Genomic DNA, 18242 nt, shown 5'->3' on the forward strand with positions numbered 1-18242 from the left:
GTTGCCTCATCACATGCGAATTGCCCGATAATATCTCCATCTCCAGGAGAAAAATGTGGGAGAATTCTCGTACTCGTATCGAGGTCGCATGTTTCGCACGACAAAAATTCTGCTCGATCGATCTCTCCCATGCACGTCTATATATCCAGTGTCCAACTCCATGCCCATGAGTGTTTGCGTGTGTCTTTCTTTTTCTTCACCGTTCCGTTTTGTTGGTATGCTTGATGGGAGCTAGCTAGTTCGATAAAATCGACGCAGCCAAGCATCACTCAGCAGTCGGTCGCCTTCTTTAATTTTCGATCGGCAATACATTAATTAACCACTTCTTCTTCAAGAACACGAAAATGGGGTCACAATTAATCAAGAGGTTGATTGGATGCAGCAGACGCGGATGTTCGTGCTTGCAATTGGGCGCTGACGCAAAGGGCTCAGCTCACCGCCAGTTAACTAACCTGGACATGTCACGGGCGCGGGACAGCGGCTACTAATTGCCTGAAATAACCCGTTCGATTCATCGTTCATCTGCCATTAGTTTGGGCGACTAGTACTCCCTCCATTCCAAAACACAACTCATATAGATTTTTCTTATTTGTTTCACAACACACCTCATTTTTCTTTTGTTATCCGCACCCAGCCAATAACTGCTCACATCCATTTACTATTAATTCAATATGAGTGGTCAGGTATTAGAAACGAGAGCTGTCTTAATCCAAGTGCACAAATCTATACGAGTTGTGTTTTGGAACGAAGGGAATACGTACTTACTACTGCTTTTTCTTTTCTTTTACGAGTTGGGCTGATTATTAGAGAAATCCTTGAAACTCCATGTCTCCATCCATGCATCTTGGAGAGTTATATTAGTGCAGCCTACAGCGTTTTGTTTGCCAAGGAGGGGAATGCCTTAATTAGGCCCTCATGCCAGCAAGTGAACCCCGGAGTTTGGCCGAAATACCTCGCCACCGTAAATATATGTGCACATATGGTCTGGGCTGAGGTTGACAGCACCAAGTTTTTTCTTTGGAAGCGTCTATTTCAGTCAACCATCATAGCCATAGGATCAAGATTTTCTCATCATTTGTACTTGTATGGATCTTGCACAAATCTCAATGATTGGATCGGACGGTTGTTAGCATCGACTTAGAAATAACAAAACCGTTTTTTCTTTTGACTTCTGTGACAAACCAGCAGCAAGTAGGGCAGACTGTCCGGACCTGTGCTATTCGATAAGCAGTGTTTATTTGAGAAAATTGGGTTCCTGGGCTAAGATGAATTGAATTTCTCTCCCACTTTTTGTAAATTTAGCGACAGTGTTTACCCGTTAAAATTGTGTTTTATCCCAAATTTATTACATTGCATTGACTCCGCACTTAACAATACCCTAAGCTTATGGATATCAGTATTGCGTAATTGTTAGGTGACTCTAGTCAGGGGCGGAGGCAAGAAAATACCATGAGGAAGGCTACAATAGAGAGTACAATTATTATGTGGGGGGGAGGGGCATAAAAATACATGACTTATAGCACAAAAAGTATGGACTTAAACCAAATTTCTAAATCATAGGGGACAGGATCCCTACTGATCCCCCTGCCTCCGCCAGTGGCTCCATTAGACTTCCCATGTCTGAATTCGACTTCTCATGAGAACGAATTTTAGGCTAGGGTTGACAAGCGATCAGGGATTTCTTTACCTACGTGAGAAGGTCTTTTTCTTAATGCAAATGCATGGAGATGACTTACCCCTTGTAGGTCGAGTTTTTCACATCCGAGACGGCAATCAATATCTTAGCACCGGAGAAAGAGACATAGAAAGAGAGCACATGAGAATTGTATGACTCCTCCGACACACCATTTGCACTGACGACTGGCAACTAATCCATGTATTTAACCAGCCAATTAACTAACGGAATTGCTTGGGCTCAGTCGCCTAAGATTTCACTTTTCTCAGTCGATGTGTTCGCAACCGCCGGATGGTCTTTGAGAATCCTGATGGTTTTTCTTTTTTCTGTCCTGTTAAAACTCCAATAAGTAAATAACTAGATTAAAAAACTAGTCGTCAATTGGTCTGGTGGTTTGTGGGGTTATGACTATAGCAGAGGTCATGGGTTTGAGTCACTTGCTAGCCAACTTTTTTGTTTTGCGTTTTCTTTTCCAGTTTTTGTTTCTAATTTATAACTTAGTTCCTTCTGCTTTTAATTTTTATTTATCTTAATTTTCTTTTTTTTAATTTTATGTATGGGCACTAACATGAAATATCAGTATATGATAAGTTGTACATTTATTTTATTTTTCTTGTGTGCCGAATTTTGAGGTGCAATTCTTAAAATGGCAGACAAAATTTCAGGTTCTAAAATTGCACGTAAAATATCCTTTCCATTTCACCCGCAATTTTTAGAATCGCGCATAAACTTTCACCCATAATTTTTTTGCTAGTACGGATATTTAGAGTCGGGCATAAACTTTCACCTACAACTTTTTAAAAGCGCGCATAATATTTCACCTGCAATTTTTAGAGCACATACAGTTTGACCTACAATTTTTAGATTCGCGCATAAATTTTCACCTGCAGCTTTTAGAACCGCGCATAAAATTTCAGTGCAACTATAAAACTTTCACCCGCAATGTTTTAAAATTTTCACTTTCAACTCTGATAATTGCATTTAAAATTTCTAGTGGGTAGACACGCGCGCGCACACATACATATACACAGACACACAAACACACATTTATTTCTCAGTCGACTTACACCTAGCCACTGACCTACAGTATACCCAACTGATATTGCCTACAGTATATTCTTTTCAATCATATCTTAAGGGATCAGTTGACGGAGAAATTGTTTTTCTCGGTCGATGCTGGAACATAATAAAATGGTTGGTTGGTTTGCTAGTTTGTGGATGCCATGCCCGGTAGAGTAGGACTCAGAGTTCGAGTCTCTTGTGTGCTATTTTTTGTTGCATTTTGTTTCTATTTTCTACTTTTGGTTTCTAATTATAACTTGTTTTGTTTTTCTTTGTAATTTTTATTTCTCTTGACTTTCTTTGTTTTCAAGTTTATATATGTGCACTAACGTAAAATAAAAGTATAGGATAATATGTAGATTTATTTTATTTTCTCGCGTTCTGATTTTCTTTTGGATGAGTTGTATATTCCGAAAATTTCAGTGCAATTTAAACAATTTCACCTGCAATTTTAAAAGTTTCAACGGAAATTTTAGAAACCCCCATAACTTTCACCGGCAAATTTTAGAAACGCTCATAACTTTCACATGCAATTTTTAGAATCACGCATAAATTTTCACCTACAAGTTTTAGAATCGCTCATAACTTTCACCGGCAATTTTTAGAACCAGCCATAAAATTTCACCTGCAATTTTTAGAATCGCGCATAAAGTTTCACCTGCAATATTTAGAAACGTGCATGAAGTTTAACCTGCAATTTTGAAAATTTGATTGTTAATTATTTTTGTTGCATTTTTTCTTTCTTCATGGCGTTGGCTGTGCTGTGCAAGTGTGCTTTCGCCAGGCTTAGTCATTTTTCAAATTTCAAGTTTTTAACACCATATTAAAATTTTATAGCAATACACATAAGAAACATATAACTGAGGACTTAATTTATGTTACCGTCACGCACAGTGACACACATACACACATGCACCAATCGGGACTCACACACACAAGCATGCTGCATGCACGCACGCACATGCACCGATTGGGACTCACACACGCACGCACGCATGTGCCTGGCCGGTCGACTGAGAAATCATATTTCTCAGCCGACTGAACCGTAGGCAATCCCATTAACTAACGTATCAACAGGCGTAGTATACATTATACACTTTCACATTCAGTATCTTCAGCAAAAGACAGAACAATTAACACATGTACTCTGCGCTAGATCATATACACACATCTCAGCTGACTCGATCGATCCTGCATGCACAATCCTAATTGATCGACGAGCTAATTAAAAGTTCAGCAAACTGGAATTACACAGGACCGCAGCATCAGCCAATCTTCTCCGTGTTGGTGTCGTCCGTGGGCCAGATGACCGTCTCCAAGAGCCGCTCCCGCATCAGCTCCAGGTTCTCTTCAGATATCTTCTCGTACATCTTGGCGTGGTCGCATTTCTGGCCGATCGGCAACCAAACAGAAGCAAATCAGATGTCAGTCTATAACAAATTAAGCAGCTTAACCACCCAACATGATTAATTAGGACGCCAAATTAAACCGCACCTTGATCCATTTCCCGTACAGATGAAGCCTGGTTACCATCACGCGCTCCGCAAGCTCCTGCCTCTCCTGCAAGTAACAAGATCGAGCAAGAGAAGACATCCATGTCAGAAATTTGGCATGTTAAAGTGCTAGGAGGCAGCAAGACGCGTTAAATCTGGTCAGTTAAATCAGTCTATGCACTAATTAATTTTGTTTACCTTTCCAAGAGCGCGGAGGAAGAGCTTGCCGTCAGTAGGCTTGTTTACAGCAACGAAGCTGACAGTCAGGAAAACAGAAGGTCAAGAACAGAGTCACACTTGTCTAATAAAAAGTGTTAAATCCACTAGGATTGCATATTACAGAGATCAGACATGTGAATATCATCTTACTTGTACAACCAGCGGTAGCTGGGTGGGTTCATCTCGTAGAGCTGGGTCAGCACGGTCCTCACGGCTTTGTAGGTGAAGTAATTCATCAGTTGCTGCATGCACAGACATGAAACAGAGACAGAACACTCTTCATTCTTTCACCTCAATCAAAAAAGCTTCACACACAAAATCTAGTCTCTATACTGTCTACTAGTAGCAAACAACATATATGGCTGCCCAATTCAGGGAGGTTTCAGTCAGGACATGTTCCAAGGAATTCAAGCCATATAAGAGTTCCCCAATGATTTTCGTTTTGCCTTTTCTGCAAGTGAATGAGGCGAAAAAAGGAGCAGATGTTAACTGTAGAACTAGTAAGGAAGGAGTAGTTACCAGGTCGACGTCCCCAAATCCAACCTCGTACTGGCCGCCGAGGTTGCTGACGATGGCGAGGCCGCCCCTCCTGGCCCGGCGGCACTGCCTGAGCCTGACGGTGCACGCCGGCCGCCGCCGCCTCCAGTCCCCAGCGAACAGGCTCGTGCTGCTGCTGCCCCCCACGCGCCTCGCCATGGCCTTGCCGCCCTCCGCACGCACGTCCACGGCCGCCGGCATCACCTGGACTCCCGCCATTAATTCTGCTCTCTGGTCGGTCCTCTTCAATCTAGGCAACCCAATGGATTATGGATGGAACAGGTAGCTAGTCGGTGCTTTCTTGGTCGATCCGGGGTGTTACCGTGGTGGTATATAAGAATCAAGCGAGAAGTAAGTCCAAGTGGCAGGAGGAGAAAGAAGAGGTGGTGTTGAACTGCTCTGTTCCTCTTTGGCTTTGAGTTTTCTTCTTCTTCTTCTCGTGGCCGGCTGGGCTGTGCTTGGGTTTGGCTGCAACTCTGACCAACCAAATTTTGTGAGGCCGAGGAGGCGTCACGCGTGCAGTTTTCTCGGCTTAGCAGTTTGTTTGCAGCAGCAGTTCTACACAAAAAAAAAAGCAGTTTGCAGCAGCAGAGGAAATTTTACGGAGACCGGGAAAATGCTGGCGTCTAAAACGAAGATTCTCCGGTTTGGCACGGAGAAAATCTCGGGCGGCCCCGCGTGTCACCGGACGTGTATGGACCAGGCGGATTCCGTGAATCTGAAACGGGAACTTGTTTGTTTCCGGGAAGAATCTGGAACTACAAGTCGGGGAAGTAGTACGGCAGCTCGTGTCGCGGCGGGTCGCAATTCTGGGCTTTGGTGCTGCTGGTAGATCTGGTCTCCGGTTCCCGTCCGGCCGGGTACGTACGTACACGTACAACAACATGTGTGATTGATTTCCGTACTTGCGTTTTTCCCTTCTCCTGGGCTGGGCGATCGAGTGTCGTTGTACACCGGGAAGAGAAGTGCAGGACGAATAATCGTGCGTGCGTGTCCGTCTCGCACAGAGGAAGAAATGGGGTTTCTTGCAGGAACAAGCAATACACACCGGAACCATGCAAGGGGGTTGTGCACTCGTGAATTCTGTGTTTGAGGGTCAAAGTTGCGTGCCGCGGGCGGCGATAGCCGAGAGCACCCAGCCGGTAGTCGACGGACCCGCGAGCATGTACGTACGACGTTGCTTCTTGGTTGAGGTCGTTCGTGGTACGTGTACAAGCTTTTAATTAACGGAAATTATATATCGGGCACGTCCGCGCACCGGCGCTCGCTGTTGGATGATATGGCGCCTCTGCTGCTGACTGCTGTGCTAACGGCTTTCACAATTTCTGATGCTAGCGTTGTGCTGATGGTTTGCATTGCAAGTGGCAGCTTACCTTCCTCCCCATGCACGTCTAAATAGCGGGGGTTGCTTGCTGCCCTACTAATGCATGCATCACTACGTGCACATTCAAACGACTATTAGTTGCCGGTCTTACACTAACTATCAGCTCGTGCTGCAGGCCGGTTACGCACGCCCGCAACGACGGAAAAGCGATCTGCCGGCGACCAGCAGCGGTTAGGGTTTGCAAACCCTCCGCCGGCTTCGGTCCATCCCGCCTCCAATGGCCTTTAATTCCTGGCCTCGGAGTTGCAGCAGATCCGAGCGGCTCGTCGGCGGAAGGATTTCCAGGTTCTAGTTTTTGGTTTTTCGAGAGTCTTCTTCGAGACGGCGAGACGCGTGATATCTTGTAGTCAGAATAATGTCTTCCCTGCACTGTCCTCGCTCTGGTGGTGCGTCTAGCGCCGGCGGAGGTCGTGTGTAGCTGCGTGTCCAGCAAATCCTTTGGGATCCGGCAGGTTTTCCGGGTTTTCGGGAAACCCCTTGGGTTTCTGTTGGCTTTCGTGTTCATTCATGTGGTTTCAGTGCGGGCTTTTCCGATCGATGGTTCTCATCTTAATTTGACGATGTATACTGCTCCAGTTTGCTGGTGTTTTGGGGCCTTAGCACAACAACGTTGCAAACTCATCTGCTTGTAAATTCATTGTGTAAAATAACTCGTAAATTCATTGTGCCAGAATTGATCACTGATCAGGTGTGATCAGTCTCATCCGTCTAAGAGACTGATCTGGTGCGATGAGTCTCATCCGTGTAATATTTTGGAATTCCTCTTCCAACTCGTCCCGGAATGGGCGTTATGGCAAAGAACAAGAAGAAAAAGACAGAAGGAATTTGTCCAATAGTAACAAATGGTACCTCCACAGGTTGACATCCGATCCAACCTAGTAGTAAGCAATCCGCCAAAAGCAACCAAAATATTCCTTGGTGAATCAATATCACACCGTCTACTAACACAAGCTCTCTTTTGGCAAGCTCCCGGCAACCGTGATGGAGGGGCAAGAAGGGTGGCCCGCCGGCTTGTTCTAGTGCTTGTTGCCGTGCTAGGTGGCAACTTATTACTACCAAGGTGGCAAATTTATATATTATTGGATGGCAACTATAATATACAAATCATCACAGTTTCTTGTATGAATTTATCATGTGGTAATTTGTTACTAACAAGTGGCAACTTGATATATCATTGGATGGTAATTTTTAGGCGAAAAAATGTTGTGGAAACATAAAAAAATTGTGACCCTTTTGTTACCCATAAGTTACCATCTTATTTTGAAATATGTTACCACGTGGCAACTTACTATTACCATGGTGACAAATTCATATATTATTGTACGACAAGTATAATATAAAAATCATCCCGTTTATTTTGTGTGAAGTTACCACATGGTAATTTGTTACTAACAAGTGGCATCTTGATATATTATTAGGAGGTATTTTTAAGGCAGAAAAATGTTGTCAAACATACAAAATTGTGATCATTTTGTTACCGGAATATAATGTACAAGTTACCATCTTATTCTAGAATAACTTACCACATGGTAATTTGTTACTAACAGGGGCGGCGACTTAGTACATTATTAGATGGTGGATCGAAAGATATCAAGATGAGATTTAGTTTCGAAAATCTCGTCGAGACAAAACTAACCGTAAAGACGAATCATAAATCAGGTTCACGGTGTAAAAGTCAGAACATTTAAACCTCGTATCGATAAGTTAGCTAATCATCGCAACATGCATGCAAACTAAGCAGCTCTGGCCTCTTGCTATCGTACGCGTTGCAAGCCCCAGGCGCGAACGTCCTTCCCTTTAATTAAGTACGTGGCTGTTGATTAATCTTAGCTTCGTCAGTTCGTGCGTCGCATGGTCGACGCTAGCTTCAAGCGGACGTTTCTGCATGTCCGCTAGCTAGCTGTACGTTGGGGTCAGCATGCAGCACGGCGCTGCGGCAGTCATTAGCGCTGACCGTGAATTAGTTGTGGGTCGCTTTTCGTGCTGGATCCGGAAGAGGCGATTAGTGCCGATTTGGAAATTAAGCAAAGCTCATTTCGTACGTGCTAGTGCGTACGCTGCGCCGATCTAGTACTTGTGGCTGATTAATCTTAGGGAGCATTGTGATGCAAAATTCGCGCGGTAAATAAGCCAAACAACCTGCCTCTAGAAGTCTAGAGATCACACGTATATATACGAGCGCGCGTGTCGACGTACGCAACAGAGAACGGCACGAGAAGAAGAAGAAACACGCACGTACACACGGCCGGCCGGGGTTGGATTGGATACCTTTGGGGATCGATATCGAGCCAGAATTTTGTCGCGCAAAGCCTGCAACTGATCATCCTGCAATTTCTGCCACATTTATCTCCTGGTCATACACAACACCTGGATCGAGATTGATCGGGCACGCAGGACGCAGCATGGGTGTGCGGGCATCTCGAGCGCCAAAACACGCATCCAACTGCCGAACTCCTGCCTAGCCCCTGAAGCCTCTCCTTCGCAAGCAAACTCCGCGCGCGCCTATAAATACGCCTCCCCTTCCTTCTCATCGATCCATCACTACTAGTTCTCCCATTCCAGCAACAAAACAACTGAGAAAATCCACGCTCCTTCAGTTATTTCCTGGCTCTGATCCCTCCCGACTTAATGGCTTGGGCCATGACTAAGCTCGTGTGGTCTCCTTTGCTCGTGCTGCTCTCGCTGTCCATGATGAGCAATGCCAGCTCGGGCAACGGGATTGGCAGCCCCGTCGTGTTCAGCGTCGACAACTACGGCGCTCGTGGCGACGGGAAACACGACGACACGCAGGCGCTGGCCAAGGCATGGAACGCCGCCTGTTCCTCTTCACGCCCTGCCGTCCTGCTCGTTCCCAAGGGCAAGAGCTACCTGCTCAAGTCCCTCACTCTCTCGGGCCCTTGCAAATCAAACGTCGCCTTCATGGTGAAGGGTACTTTGGTGGCTCCTCAGAGCAGGTCGGACTGGAGCGAGGACAACAGGAGGCACTGGATCGTGCTCCATGGCGTCTCCGGTCTCACCGTCACGGGTGGCGGCACGATCGACGGCAACGGCGATATCTGGTGGAAGAACTCTTGCAAGATCGACAAGGCTCTGCCTTGCACGGAGGCTCCGACTGCTCTCACGTTTCACATGTGTGACAATTTGACGGTCGAGAACATCAGAATTGTGGACAGCCAGCAGATCAATTTGTCGGTTGAAGATTGCAGTGATGTTCGATTAGCACGTCTATCCATCACGGCGCCCGGCACGAGCCCAAACACCGATGGCATCCATATCACCCGCAGCAAAGATGTGCAAGTTAGAGATTGTCTCATCAAGACTGGGGATGACTGCATGTCGATCGAGGATGGAACTCACAATCTTCGTGTCTCGAAAGTTGTCTGTGGTCCAGGGCATGGAATCAGCATCGGAAGCTTAGGAGACGATAACTCCAGAGCCGAGGTTTCCGGTATTTACATCGACACGGTACAATTATATGGCACAACCAACGGAGCGCGCGTCAAGACATATCAAGGAGGAAGCGGGTACGCTAAGGATATCGTATTCCAGAACATCATCATGGACAACGTGCAAAACCCAATTATCATTGACCAGAACTACTGTGACTCGGCTAAACCATGCAAGAACCAAGAGTTGGCGGTGGAGATTAGTAACGTGGTCTTCAAGAATATCAGAGGAACTACCGTGTCCAAGGATGCCATCCAGTTGAACTGTAGCAACAGTGTCTCCTGCTCCGACATTGTCTTGGAGAATATCAACCTAAAAATGGAAGGTGGCGAGGGTGAGACCGAAAGCACATGTCAAAATGCGAGATGGAGAAAATCAGGAAATGTTTCTCCACTACCTTGCAAAAACAAAAACTAAGAGGACGATATTGTAATTTATAAAGATGTATATAGATTGGATGTGTACATGAAATCAGAAATAACTAGCCATACCTTGTGCATACAGATGTTCAGATGTCAATCATTCGAATTTGTCGTTTAGTCCGTTGAGCTCGCAAATTAATAATTGACTTTTCTACATTGCCACGGTTTCAAGATATAGAAATGACCTGAATATTTTGTTGTGCTTTTCGAGACAAACCTATATATGATTTTTTTTTAGGAACGGGCAGGAGCACTACCTTTTCAAGTTTCAAGTTAAATATTGCTTGATTTGGTGATCAAGAGGATTTGCATGGTTCTGCTCCAAGTTTGAGCTGTGCAATGCTTCGGGACGCCTAAAAATCGCGAAGGACGGCATGTTCACGGCCAGCAAGTGAATGATTGATGAGCAAAACCGCATATTATACACCCTAAAAGTCGCGATGAAAGGCATGTTCTCGGCGAGCGAGCAAAACTGTACTCTCTCCGTTTCTAAATACTTGTCGTGGTTTTAGTGCAAATTAGCATGGTGTCCCGCGCGATCGGGAAGTAGTTTTATGCATCTTTAATATTTTGACTCACAGAGATATTCATTGTTACTATTTCAAAATCACTAAATAAATGATACTCCTTCTGATCCTAAATTCTTAACTCAAATTTGTCAAATATGGATGTATCTATTCTTAAAAGGCGTCTAGATACATGTAATATTTCGACAACAATTTATGATCGGAGGGAGTAGATGTTTGTGTCATTTGTATGTGCATGAAAATAAAATTTGTGTCCCAGTGCATGAGCATGATTTGGTTGTTAGAGATGCGGAATTAGTAAACTGCACAACACATACACTCAAATAAAGTTCAGACAATGCGTCACTATATAGTAAGAACTAAAAAAAGTACATCTAGAAAAAGTAGAATTAACTAATACCACTACACTAAAAGTATGAAAGTATATCATGCTTTGAACATGACACAAGGCTTTATTTTTTTTATGTGGTTTTAGCTAGATCGTAGTCCATAATTTTACGTCCACAACATGTTGGTTGATCAATGTTTGCATTGAGCCAAAAACAATGAATTTTTTTTGTTATGTCGTAGGTACCATATTTATTGTCTAACGCAGCATGTTCATTTGACATCATACAAATAAATACTCCTTCCGATACATAATAAGTATCGCTTATTTAGTACAAAATTGTACTAAATCATGTACTAAATTAAATCAGCACACTTATTATGTATATGGGAGAGTATCAGTTTTGCTACTGAGAAGTCGCCGGTTTTTTAGTTAGAGATAAGTCGACGTGTTTGGCTGCTAAATGTTAATCAATCTGCAACACATGGAAGATGAGTGAGTTGAAATGACACTCGGATCTTAATCTAACGGTATGATAATCAAGTGAGATTTAAGCATTTTGTTTAGAAATAAGGCGACTGACATATAGCCACACCCAATAAATATTTGGCTTATTTATCATATTGGGTCTATGTGAGCCTCAAGCCACTTTGGTATTTTGTCCATGACCCACACATATACCCACCGCGTTAAATCTTAATCATCAGATATAAAATCTAACGGTCATGAGCATGAATCATCCCCTCGCTACCCCTGATAATGCTTTTTATATAGTAGATAAATGATAGATAGAAATAGAAGATAGATTTCACCAACTAAGAAAGATTAGAAAAACAAAGAGCTTGGTTTGAATTAGCTATACTGAAATTGCAGGAGTACATTCATGCATATATTACTGAATATTTGTCTCAATAAGCACCTCTTGATTTACGTTGTCGGTCGGGTTATCTGTCAGTTTAAATCCGCACCTATGTATGCGTGCATCAGTCCAGCTATCAGCTGCTTGTCTCTTATGTCATCCGTTGCTAGTCCTGGTCTTGAGTATAGTATTGGATAGATTCACTGGGAGTTTTGTGAACAACGGCAATGGCAGCGGGCCAGCGGCCGTGACGCGCGCATGGCGAGAAGTACGCCCGTGTGAGTTGATCGAAACGCAATCTGAACATTGGCCTGCGCCGTGTCTCCGCTGCTCACGATTAAGCCTTCATCAATTCAGTATCAGCTATGAGTGATGCCGGGCCGCCGGCCGTGTAGCCTTGGCATGTTGAACGTCTAGGCAGGGCTAGCTATTTGTGACCGTACGTGAACACGCCTAGCGTCAGCATCTGGCTGCTGGTGACCGCAACCGCAAGCTGGCACGTACGTACGAACTACGAACTGCCGTTGCTGCGTGCTGGTGCCGACGGACCTCTTGATGCCTTTTCGTGTTCCGGAAGGAGTAGCTTAATTGTACCTGTCGGACTTAATTAAAGAAGGCGGCGCCTGCTTCGATCTAGCTATGCTACGGTCAAGCTCACCAAACATATCGAACGGAGGTGCATATGGAGAAGGAGGACGCACACGCACGCATGGGCTGATGCATGGGCATGGAGCCATGGAGGGTTGGCCTGCATGGGACATCGAGCGAGGTATATGTTTGTCGTGCGAAACATGCAACACACGTACGAGAAATCTCGCACATTTATGTCCTGGAGATGTACCATGCATGCATCGCGGGCACGCCGCACGCATGCAGCATGCATGTCAACCAAATACGGACCGAGCTCCTCGCATGCATATATGCACTAGCTAGCAACAGAACACACGCATCCAACGGCCTAACTCGATATACCTAGCCAAACCAGCCCTGAGCCAAACTTCTCGATCCCTTGCAAGAAACCCCGCCCGCACCTATAAATACGCCTCGCCAGCGGGCCTTCAACTTCAACTGCTACGAACGATTCTTCTTCTCGATCTCCCATCAAACACTTGACCAAAGAAAAACAAGTTCACTTCCAGCTTCTCTCAGAATTAATGGCGTCGACCACGGCTAAGCTCGAGCCCTGCATGTTCTCCACGAGCAACGCAAGCTCGGTCAACACCTCAGTCGAGTTCAGCATCGACAACTACGGCGCCCGTGGCGACGGGAAGCGCGACGACACGGAGGCACTGGCCAAGGCATGGACCGCCGCCTGTTCCTCTTCACGCCCCGCCGTCCTGCTCGTTCCCAAGGGCAAGACCTACCTGCTCAAGTCCATCACTCTCTCTGGCCCATGCAAATCAAACCTCGTCTTCATGGTGAAGGGTACTCTGGCTGCTCCCCGGAGCCTGTCGGACTGGAGCGAGGAAAACAGGAGGCACTGGATCGTGCTCCATGGGATCAATGGCCTTACAGTCACCGGTGGTGGCACCATCAATGGCAACGGCGAGCTCTGGTGGAAGAACTCGTGCAAGACCAACAAGGCTCGGCCATGCAAGCAGGCTCCCACGGCTCTCACATTTCACCTGTGCAGCAATTTGACGGTCGAGAACCTGAAAATCGTCAACAGCCAACAGATCAATATGTCTGTCGAGGACTGCAGCGACGTGCAATTGGCCCGTCTCTCCATCACGGCACCTGGCACGAGCCCAAACACCGATGGCATCCACATCACCCGCAGCAAAGATGTGCAAGTGAGAGATTGTGTCATCAAGACCAGGGATGACTGCATGTCCATCGAAGATGGAACTCATAATCTCCGTTAAGATACCCCACCTATCCATCTCACCGAAAAGACCGATCTAATAGGAAGAGTAGATTTGATATACTTAACAATCTCCACGTCACAAAAGTCGTGTGTGGTCCGGGTCATGGAATCAGCATCGGGAGCTTAGGAGACGACAACTCTAGAGCTGAAGTTTCCGGTATTTACATCGACACGGTACAGTTATATGGCACGACCAACGGAGCGCGCATCAAGACGTATCAAGGAGGAAGTGGATACGCCAAGGACATCGTATTCCAGAACATCATCATCGACAACGTGCAAAACCCGATTATTATTGACCAGAACTACTGCGACTCGGCTAAACCTTGCGAGAACCAAGAGTCGGCGGTGGAGATTAGCAACGTGGTCTTCAAGAACATTAGAGGGACAACCGTGTCTAGGGTTTAGGGTTTAGCAACGTGGTCTTCAAGAACATTAGAGGGACAACCGTGTCCAAGGACGCCATCAAGTTGAACTGCAGCAACAACGACTCTTGCTCTGACATTGTCTTGGAGAACATCGACCTGAAAATGGAGGGTGGCAAGGGTGAGACAGAAAGCACATGTCAAAACGCAAAATGGAGGAAATCAGGAAATGTTTCTCCACTACCATGCGAAAGCAAAAACTAAGAGTGTGATATTGCAATTTATAAAGATGTATAGGTGGTGTACAAGAAATTAGAAAGAACATGCCATACCTTGTGTATATACTTGTCAAACATTTTGTCCTTATCATATTACTTGTATTTCTCGTTTAGTCCAGTGAGCTTCCAAATAACTGACTTTTCTGACACGTCACGGTTTCATAATATATCAATGACCACTATTTTTGTTGTGCTTTTCTAAGACGAACCTATATGGGATCTTCAAGTTTTATAGAGTAAATTTCACAAACCACACTTTTTAGGGCAGCTATGTCGGGGAGCCACAGTTAACGGAAACCATCCACAAAACCACATTTTTTGAGCCAAGTTGTCTCAGTAAGCTGGAAACCGCTTATGTTGGTGGTTTTGTTCGAATCCTGACAGGTGGGCACACACGTCGGTCTCCACGTTCCCGACCTGAACCCGACCCATCGTACTAGTGAAATCAAGACTCTGTAAATATAACATCTGTTTTTGCTAAGAGTAAAACATGGAATTTAAACTCTTAGACTAAAAAAAGCTCAAGTAAAAATGGAAGAAATAAGAACAAGAAAAAGTGCCTCAAAATCATTTCTGTTGCCATGGTTCTTTTGTCCTACTGAAATTTTAGCCAGAAATATCGTACAAACACATGTAGCTAGCCAAAGGGTCCGGACCCAAAGAAAGTCCGAAAGACCGATTAGTGAGGCCGAGACGTGCCAGTCCGGTCCTAATCTGGCGGGCTAGGCCCATGGCCTGACATGAGCAGTGCCTAAGGCTCCACCCTGAGCCCACGGGCCTGTCCAGCCCGGCCTAATTATACTTTTTAGTTTTTCTACATTTGGCTCATCATTTTCTACATTTTGTCCATCACATCTTCAAGTTTTAGGCAACCCAACAATTATGCTGGGCCCGTCAGGCTTAAGGGGTCGGCCCAGTAAAACTTCTGTGCCATGCCTGGGCCGGGCCGCATTTCAGCCCGGCTACTTTATAGCCGGGCTTGTCCGGCCGGGGCCCGACGGCCGACGGCCAGCTATACAAACACCGAGTGTTGAGGTTGAGCTGGCCTTGTTCATTCTGGACTTACCCTCCTCCACGCCCTTGCGGGTTGCGGCGGCCGGCGGGCGCCACCTCCGCCGCGGGGTATGCCGTTTTGCGTTCGATCCAGAATAGGCTCAATGGAGAAGTCGATTTCCTTGTGTAATCCATCTAGAGAACAGATCGCCTCGGACTGGATTAGAGTCCCAAGTTGATTCCAAAAGGAAAAGTTTCAATCTGGGTAGGCATCGGAGAGCCGGCGAGTTGTCTGCTTTTTGCGCCGCAGTCCTCTATAAATAAAGTCCGCAGAGTAGCAGGCGGCGTCCGTCGTTTCCTTGTGCAATCCAGAGAGAAAGGAGCTGTTTTTGTTAGCAAACAAAGTTTGTGTCTTGATCAGTATTTGAGTCCTCCCATTGTTGTCCCGGCCTCCAGACATTTAGAGGTGGAGGCCGTAGGATTTCAGTTCATCGATCCATCCAACTGAAGACTTGGAGATGAAGAACAAGAAGGGGAGTCGCGGCACCCGCAATGTAAGTGTATTTTCCTGTTTTATCTTTTTTTTTTAAGAAAACACAACGCAAGCACTCACACATACGCACGTACACCAACGCACGCACGCACATCCTACCCTTATGAACACCTTCAAGAGATTGAGCCACCGGCCGAACTCTCGCTAAAAGCACAACGCCGGTTAAAGACTGAAATAAATCCAGAAAATGCGAACATCCATGCCAAGTCTAGGATTTGAACCTGGGCACAAGGAACCAGCCACCTGAGCTGCCCGGCTTTCTCTTTTTGTTCATGTCGCCGTGTCCATCTTGACTCGTGAGGCTCATTTTCTTGCTGTAAATAAATGCGTTGCAGAAAGTCGCAGCTCGCCGTGGAGCTGAGGCATCTTCCGGCGGCGGCGGCGAAGGAACTAGGCTTAGCATGCTGCCAGATGACATTCTGGTAAACATCCTGGAGAGGGTGCAGACGCTGGATGCCTTGAACCTGCATTCTTTCCAAGCGGATGCTGAGGCTCTCCACGATGCTGTCGCGGTTTGACATGAGTGTCGGTAACATTGCTCGTCGCCATAACGTAAGGGCCCGCTACGACAATCGCGTTGCTCGGTACAACGACGCTCTGGCTAATGTCACAGACAAAGTTCTGTATGCAAGGAACCGAGAGATCCCCATCAACAAGCTGAGGGTCAGGTTCTTTTTGAGGCGTTATGAATGTCTCTCCATCAGCAAAGCTGTTGCCCGCACCATGGCAACCCAGAAGGTCAACGATGCTGAATTTGTTATCACAACGGAGAAGGTTTTTGCACGTTGCATTGACGCCGATCTTCACTGGTACGCGAAGCTGTTCAAAACTTGTCTTGGTGATTGTCCAGCAGCATTTGCTGGCCTCACGCGCCTGTGGCTGCGTAATATGAGATTTGATGAACCAGACATCCTCAACACCTGCAAGCGTTTGGAGTCTCTGCGTCTCACCTGCTGCGACGCGGGTGTCCGTTTGGTGCTGCAAGTAGAACATCCTCAGCTTGTCGAGCTCGCCATCGACTCTGGGAAATTTGGGACAGTCGTGCTCAACTGTCTTCCGAAACTACAACATCTGAGCTACACCAATTGGTCTTACCAGGATCCCCTGTGTTTTGAGTCTGTCCCGCAGCTCTCAAAGCTAAGCCTTGCTAAGATGGGTATTCGTTCGACTAAGAATCTCGAGTTCAGTCAGTTCCTTGCTGATGTCCCCTCCATAACCACCCTGCATCTAGATTTTCTAAGTGAAAAGGTACTCACTACAGTTGCTCTGTCTCATCTCCCATCTGTGGTGCTTATCATTGTACTAACTTGACCGAGTCTTTGTTATTAGCTCTTAAAGATGTAATCTGTTTGCAGTTTGTACTCAATTGTTAATTGGCTTCTTCTGTACCAGATTTGGGTTCTACCAGAACACCCCACACTGCTTGCGCCTGTTCTTGGCAAACTACAGATTGCGAAACTGGTTAATCTTCCTGAAGGATGTGACATCGCTTGGACCATGTTCATTCTTGAAGCTGTCCATCCCTGAAGGAGCTGCACCTCTCGGTGTGGGATCACTGGTGCAAGATCGTGACAGACGAGAATTTTCCGAGGGAACATGGTTACTGTGAGAAGGCAAACGTGCAGTGGCAGCCCTGTACTTTTGATTTCAAGCACAAGAATCTTGTTCAGCTTACCATCTACGGCTTCCAACCGGAATTAAACTTCGTTCAATATGTCAGACGCGTCATGGAAGCTGCGGTTAACTTGAGGGAGATATCTCTGCATGACAGGGAGGTGTGTGGGGACTGCCGGGACTTGGATCCCAAGATTAAGAACAAGGTTTGTCCTTCTAGGTACCCGCGAACCTGTGTGGAGGACATGTTGAGGGCGGAGATTACAAGGGAGTTGGGGATGGCCTCAACTGCCCTGATTCACTTCAGGTCCTAATTGATAAATGAAATGGATGGTATTACTGTGCCTTGTGATCTGTGTAAACCACTAACGATATCACCATGTTTGTGTGCACGCAAGTGAAATTCATCGGTATAAGAAAACTTAAGGAACCTTCCAACTTTTAAAACATTTGCATAACTTATCATGCCTTATTCCTGTTAGCATAATGGTCGACACAGTTATCCATGACGGCATTACAAAAAGTTTGTTATCTCTAACAGTCATCTACGTGGCATGAGAAAAGTTTGTTATTTGCAAACCTTTTTGCACTTTATTGCAGTTGAGTTGGGTTCTTTGCC

At 45.8% G+C, this 18242-nt stretch overlaps 3 protein-coding genes and 1 pseudogene across 3 annotated transcripts; 3 read left to right on the top strand and 1 right to left on the bottom strand.

Annotated features, from left to right (window-relative positions):
• Positions 1 to 3588: 3588 nt before the first annotated feature.
• LOC100839586 (chaperonin-like RbcX protein 2, chloroplastic) lies at positions 3589 to 5488 on the bottom strand. The gene is made up of 5 exons (XM_003564018.4): positions 4969 to 5488; positions 4600 to 4691; positions 4429 to 4486; positions 4232 to 4297; positions 3589 to 4125 (listed from the first exon to the last, which is right to left on the bottom strand). Exons 1-5 carry the CDS (start codon positions 5203 to 5205, stop codon positions 4003 to 4005), a joined length of 576 nt encoding a protein of 191 aa, XP_003564066.1. The 5' UTR covers positions 5206 to 5488; the 3' UTR covers positions 3589 to 4002.
• A 3425-nt stretch (positions 5489 to 8913) lies between these two features.
• LOC100823204 (polygalacturonase ADPG1) lies at positions 8914 to 10359 on the top strand. Its single transcript, XM_003559224.4, has one exon. The coding sequence runs from the start codon at positions 8999 to 9001 to the stop codon at positions 10232 to 10234; it is 1236 nt and encodes a 411-aa protein (XP_003559272.2). The 5' UTR covers positions 8914 to 8998; the 3' UTR covers positions 10235 to 10359.
• Positions 10360 to 13107: 2748 nt separating this feature from the next.
• LOC100823513 (polygalacturonase ADPG1) lies at positions 13108 to 14228 on the top strand. The gene is made up of 2 exons (XM_024457679.1): positions 13108 to 13813; positions 13906 to 14228. Exons 1-2 carry the CDS (start codon positions 13108 to 13110, stop codon positions 14226 to 14228), a joined length of 1029 nt encoding a protein of 342 aa, XP_024313447.1.
• A 1673-nt stretch (positions 14229 to 15901) lies between these two features.
• LOC100823817 lies at positions 15902 to 17970 on the top strand (annotated as a pseudogene).
• The last annotated feature ends 272 nt before the right edge of the window (positions 17971 to 18242 follow it).

The sequence above is a fragment of the Brachypodium distachyon genome, chromosome 1 (genome assembly GCF_000005505.3).
Source record: "Brachypodium distachyon strain Bd21 chromosome 1, Brachypodium_distachyon_v3.0, whole genome shotgun sequence".
Lineage (NCBI taxonomy): Eukaryota > Viridiplantae > Streptophyta > Magnoliopsida > Poales > Poaceae > Brachypodium > Brachypodium distachyon.

Excerpts from the sequence above, each read along its gene's own strand:
- LOC100839586 (XM_003564018.4), bottom strand. The coding sequence starts at position 5,205 with ATGGCGGGAGTCCAGGTGATGCCGGCGGCCGTGGACGTGCGTGCGGAG. Across the intron at positions 4,487-4,599 it reads AGCTACCGCTGGTTGTACAA|CTTCGTTGCTGTAAACAAGC; the intron begins GTAAGATGATAT and ends CCTGACTGTCAG. Across the intron at positions 4,126-4,231 it reads TGTACGGGAAATGGATCAAG|AAATGCGACCACGCCAAGAT; the intron begins GTGCGGTTTAAT and ends CCGATCGGCCAG.
- LOC100823513 (XM_024457679.1), top strand. The coding sequence starts at position 13,108 with ATGGCGTCGACCACGGCTAAGCTCGAGCCCTGCATGTTCTCCACGAGC. Across the intron at positions 13,814-13,905 it reads AGATGGAACTCATAATCTCC|TCGTGTGTGGTCCGGGTCAT; the intron begins GTTAAGATACCC and ends ACGTCACAAAAG.
- LOC100823204 (XM_003559224.4), top strand. The coding sequence starts at position 8,999 with ATGGCTTGGGCCATGACTAAGCTCGTGTGGTCTCCTTTGCTCGTGCTG.